This window comes from Alligator sinensis, unplaced genomic scaffold (genome assembly GCF_000455745.1).
Source record: "Alligator sinensis unplaced genomic scaffold, ASM45574v1 scaffold65_2, whole genome shotgun sequence".
Lineage (NCBI taxonomy): Eukaryota > Metazoa > Chordata > Crocodylia > Alligatoridae > Alligator > Alligator sinensis.
Genome location: NW_005842071.1, coordinates 1,963,526 through 1,969,525, shown reverse-complemented (window position 1 = coordinate 1,969,525; position 6,000 = coordinate 1,963,526). Strand labels below are relative to the sequence as shown.

At 41.2% G+C, this 6,000-nt stretch overlaps 1 protein-coding gene across 1 annotated transcript in view; it reads right to left on the bottom strand.

Annotated features, from left to right (window-relative positions):
• The window catches only part of CFTR (cystic fibrosis transmembrane conductance regulator), a 151,760-nt gene that overhangs the window by 41,476 nt on the left and 104,284 nt on the right, over positions 1–6,000 (bottom strand). The window contains exon 21 of the mRNA XM_014519940.2: positions 3,385–3,485. Coding sequence (XP_014375426.1) covers positions 3,385–3,485 — 101 coding nt within the window. The remainder of the gene's footprint in view (positions 1–3,384; positions 3,486–6,000) is intronic.

Here is a 6,000-nt window from a genome sequence, read left to right as displayed (position 1 = left end):
CGGGAAACGTACCACTCAGAGAACATCAGCTGTCTGCATTACCACAAATCATCAGTGTAACTTAAAAGTTAGACATTGTATATGGTTAATGCCTAGCCTTTTGGCTTTCATGCCTTCCTTCAGAATGGGGTGGCTAAATTACTGGGAACAAATCACAAAATGTAAGACCTAAGGCCTTCCCAGGGCCTTTCTGTAATAAATAATTGGAGTGGCTACCTGACTGAATTGAGGCAAGCTAACTTTTTTAAAGTTCCTTCACTCATATGATTTTAATTGATGTAACTGTTGTCTAAGTACCTCACTATATTTTTTTTATTAAAGGAGTGCATTTAAACTAAATCCTGTAATGCATAGAATACAAGATAGATGCAAGTCATGCATTTGAAATTAATAAATCAATCTATTGATTCTAACTCAGTCTATTGGGAATCTAACTCCTTTAGTTTCTTTTCACATTTCTAAGTTTATAGCTAGAAATGGAAAAGCTGAAAATTAGGGTTGGTCCAGGGGCCGGTTTTGTTCCATATCTTCATTACTAATCTTCCAGGGATCTTCTGGGATGGAGTGCAACCTCAGCAAGTTTGCGGATGACACCAAGCTGGGGGGAGTAGTAGATAGGCTGGAGGGTAGAGCTAGGATTCAGAGTGACCTAGACAAATTGGAGGATTGGGCCAAAAGAAATCTCATGAGGTTCAACAAGGACAACTGTGAAGTCCTGCAGTTAGGATGGAACAATCCCATGCACTGCTACTGGCTTGGGCCCAATGACTAAGCAACAGCACTACAGAAAAGATTCTGCAGGTTACAGTGGACAATAAGATGAATAGGAGCCAACAATGTCAAAAAAGCTAATGGCAAACTAAGCTGCATTAGTAGGAGCGTTGCCAGCAGATTGAGGAAAGTAAATATTCCCCTCTATTCGGCACTGGTGAGGCTACATCTGGAGTTACTGTGTCCAATTTTGGGCCCCCCACTAAGGAAAGGATGTGGAAAAATTGGAAACCATCCAGTGGAGGGCAACAAAAATGGTTAGGAACCTGGGGCATATGACTTCTGAGGAAAGGCTGAGGGAACTGGGTTTATTTAATCTGGAGAAGAGAAGACTGAGGAGGGACTTGATAGTAGCCTTTAACTACCTGAAGGTTGGTTCCAAATGGGATGGAACTAGTTCTCAAGGAGCAAAGGTCTCAAGTTGCAGCAGGGGAAGTTTAGTTTGGCTATTAGGAACAACTTTCTCACTAGAAGGGTGGTGAAGCACTGGTACAGGTTACCTAGAGAGGTGGTAGGATCTCCATCCTTGGAGAGTTTTAAGGCCTGGCTTGACAAAGCCCTAGCTGGAATGATCTAGTTCAGGATAGTCCAGGTTTGAGCAGGGGGTTGGACTAGATGACCTTCTGAAGTCCCTACTTTTCCATGATTCTATACTTTCATGAATTTTCAGTCTCAAAAATTTAAGTAATTGTGAGTCAACATTGTGTCAAATATTCTACCACAAAACCCTCAACCAATTACAAATTAATGCAAACAATTTTGAAACAAATCAATTCAAAGAAAAAGCTACATGTAAGTCCAACCTATCAAAATCCTACTGTGAAGAAGAGTGTTTTACTTTGAAAAGGAGTAGTGCCAAAGATTCTTTTGAAGTCTACAAGGGACTTTACAACTGCTATCAATTTAACGAGGAAGCATGTAGGAGACTCTGGCTAGGCACAGACATTCAAAAAGCCCAAGGTGGAATCAATCTAAGTTATGCAGTTTTCTGTAAGTGACATAGTTTAGATTGGTATGAGTAGAACACACATTTGACCTTTTGTTGGGGGCACAAAACTTAGACTGGGTTCCACCATTTTTAAATCAGTCTATTGTGACAGGGGCAAACTTCCATGCCCGGTGCAAGCACCGACCTGCCCCTTGTCTACAGCCCAGCTGCCCACCTCACTTTCCTGCCACGCCTTGATGTAATAGTATTGAGATGTTAATTAGGCAGGAGGCTGCCCATTTTGAACCCCAAAGCTTAGGGATATATCTGCAGCTCTGTCCCACCCCTACACTGAGGCCCAAGCCTCACAGATGACATCCCAGGCAGCTAAACTCAGCTGTACCCTTCACCTCCTTAGCTGTGGTCCCCTCTCTGGGACCTTCTACTCCCTCTTAGGCCCTGGCCCTGTCTCAGGCCAATCAGGATCCCAAAACTCTCTGCTCTGAGCATCCATCACAGTGGGCCACCTTGGCCCTTCGGCCCCCCCTTTGGGTCCTGGCCCCAACATGGGCCAGTTGAGGGTCCCTCAGGACAAGTCTAAGCCACTCGCCCGCTCACAGGGTTTGGGGTCCCCCATTTCCTGCTCAGGTGCTTTGCAAAGCATGCCTGGCCCTGAGCTGAGGTTAAGGCTCCCCGACCCACCTTACACTGGGGAGGCGTTTACACTCACTCCTGGCGTTTACATGGGGACTGCTGCACCACCTACAGGCCCACTAGGGCTTCCTGCCCCAGCAGGGTGCAGTTTTAGGTCATGCTCAGGACCAATGAGGCCTCCTCCTTCCCCATAACCTCCCCCTTTACCTCCAAGGTATTCCTGGCAGAGCTCAGCAGAAAGATGTTTCTCCTCTGCTGGCTGTTCACAAACTGCCCTCAGCTTAGGGAACTGGCCTTAACATGGCCGCCCTCATCAGGCACCTGCTCCTCCCTGGTCCAGTCCTACCAGTGCCCTGCCACATTGATGTGTACCAAACTTCTGTTATGTTATGAGTATAGACTGATTTTGCGTGCCAAACTTCTGTTCTGTTACAGGTATAGACCAGTTTCCAATCACTTATACTGGTAAAAGTGTAATGTCTGTACCTGACCTCTATTTTAGGGCTTTATGCTATAGCCTATCATCAAGCTTTGGATAAGCCCAAGTCTTCACAAAACAAATCTTTCTTAAGTGTTCTCCTCACTAATACAAATCTGGTTTATAGTTTCATGTGTAATCATATGCTGCTCTCCTAGATCTATCCACACAGGAATTTTGATCACAGAATCACCACACAACTTGACTCCATGGGGAAAAATGTAGGTTATCAGGAAAAATGTAAGGCAAAAGTTCTCAAGCTTTTCAAAGACTGACCCAACTTCTGTACTTGTGACCTCACCTCCAGCCATCTAGCAGCTCCATTTCCAGTGTCAGTACACCTTATTATAATTGCACTTCTATAGAGCATTTGACCATAGTTGTAAATTGTGCACCCTATGTGAGGTCATAATCCCATGCTTGGAAACTGCTCCTGTAATAGGAGACTTTTGACATTCTGCCTATATTGAGATCTGACAATAGCTCATGTATACATCAATAAGCAAGAAAACAAGATTGAGATTTTTTAACATAACATGTTTTTCATTCTTACCAGACTGTCCACATCTATGCTTGAATTCACAGTCCATTGTAATGTACTCATAATATTCATGGTTAAAGTTAAAACAATGCCAACTTTGGATTCTCCTTTACCTGCAGGTGGAAAAAAAAAGTTATAAACAGATTTAAGTATAAAAAGTCAACAGCTATTAAATAAAATGGCCAGGTAAATCTTAAACTATAAATATCAAGTAAAAGCTTTCCTTTTTTTATGAACCCTTTCCTCTGTTCAGAAAGGATGTATGATTTGGTGATGAGAGCAAAGGAGATGGCAGCAGGAATCCTTGATTATATTTCTGGCTTTAACAGTAGACTTGCTATGATGGAATTTTGTTTTGATGGGGAATTTGCCATTGACTTAAATTGGTCAATGAATTAGGCCCAGTGTTATGATCACATGCCCTCAATTTCCTCATCCACTACTCTATTAATTTGTAAAATTTCTCTTATCTGCCTCACTTAGATGTTAAGGGATTGTTTAGGGAGAGGCTCATAAGCAGTTTTTCATTTTAACAGCACAAATAACAAGATGAAAGTATCCAAACTACTTAACTCACAAGCTCAAGACTGGGTTTTCATCTGCCTGACAAATATCGTGATATCATTTTTGTGGGTTGTCTTTTTGTTTCCTTTTGGCATGGGTAGGATTTATCTGCATCACAATAAATTAATACAAAGTAACACGAGTATTATAAAAACCCTACCTAGGCCAGTCTTGAATCTGAGGCCCTTGGTAAAGGTTAAAATAATAGTTCACTTAGGATCAGAGGAATTTTGCCCCATACCAAAAACCACACGTCCTGCCATGCCAGACATTCATCAGATGAGCAGTGTTTGCAATGAGTCACAAAATTCCTTATATCCCAACTGTACCACTACAGGACTACCCTCAGCTTGATCCTGCAGTTTGGGCAGGGGCACTCTGTCCTGGACCTTGAGGCTACCCTGTGCTGATCCTGAAGCTCTGCTGAGCACTGGAATTGAGCACAGGTAGCTCCATGTCCCAGTCAGAGAAGCAGAACTGCCAACTGGGGATCAGGCTGGGGTAGTTTTGGGATCCAGGGCTGTCTGGGCTTGTGCCAACAATCGGGTGATTTCACTGGCCCCAGATCATGCGTCCGGTTCCAGACCTAGAGCTGTCCCCAGCCAATGAAAACAATCAGCTAACTTTCATCATTTGTAGGAGAGACTCGTTCTAAAACACAACACATGCCACACATTTATGACGCCATATAAATCAGCTACAAAGCTGTTCGGCATTGTATGTGGAATGTCTTTGCTGTTTTATGGTGCCATAAACTGGCTGAATATGTGGCATGTTGTAATTTATGGTGCAATTAACATGTTGATTACACCATAAATGTAATGTCTGTCAGTGGCCTGATATACTATTTTCAGTAGGGCTAACAATGACAGATGATGTTTGGTTATATTCAAGATGCCTTCCTCTAAGTTGCTGACTGCCTCACCAAGCCATCTCCTATTTATTTTGTTTATAGGCAACTTCTCTATCATGTAATTGGAAAAACTAACTAATAAAAATATATAGTTCTTTCGAAGTCTGGAAAGTTAAAAAAAATCTGGGATTGCCTTATGTAGTGCATCTACCCTTTTGTTCTAAAATCAAATTTGTATGTTTATTAACTTTGTTTGTATTCCCTGTTCCTCTGTAAAAGACCCACATAAATGAACAAGAGAAGCAGCAAACTTCAAGCGCCTTCATTGAACACCTTCAAGATGAAACTGAATGCTTATCTTGCTGGGATCCTATGACCCCAGCTGACTTCCTGCCCTTTGGGCAGGGGGCTGGACTCGATGATCTTCCGAGGTCCCTTCCAGCCCTAATGTCTATGAAATCTATGAAATCTATGAAACTTGCCTATAAACTAACAGTTTTAAAGGTATAAAATTAAAAATGTTGGGGAGGAAGACTTTTCTCTATAATTTAGTCAGATAAGATTCTCTTATATGATAATTGCAAGCAAAGAAGGTAAACATTTTTAAACAGAAGTGTGTCTTTTTTTTCAATTAAGAGTGTTCCATTAAAGATGGGAAATAAGGAAGAATTATATTCATACTGCAACTACATAAAACTTTTCTCCCCCAATTACTTTTATCTTTGAAATGTTGCCAGATCACATTAGATAATATCTGAATTGAACTCTTATCATATTCATTAACACCACTGGATGAGGAAAAAACTGATGATTTGTGAATAAAATTATCCAAAATTCAAATTGTAAAACTTCATTCATATCCAAATGTGTGGTCTGAAATCCAGCTGTACTCAGCAATAAAGTTTTTGTCATAGAATTAATGGTTTTTAAATACTTTTAGCTTTTTGAACTATGCACATGCAAAGTGTTAGTTGTGCCAAAGGATATGAAAATGGTTCACAACAGATGTCTTTTGAGCATAGCTTTGCAAGTACCAACCAAACTCTCCTATTTGCTGCATCAAGCTTCTATTAGTAACCACACAGTCTTCTTGCTAAGTATAATGTACACTTGGCAATAGAATTTCAAATCTTTGTATATAGAGATACTTCCCTTCAGACCCAACTCATAAAATCAGCATGCTGCATTCTTAATAGGTTTTGTTAAACTAC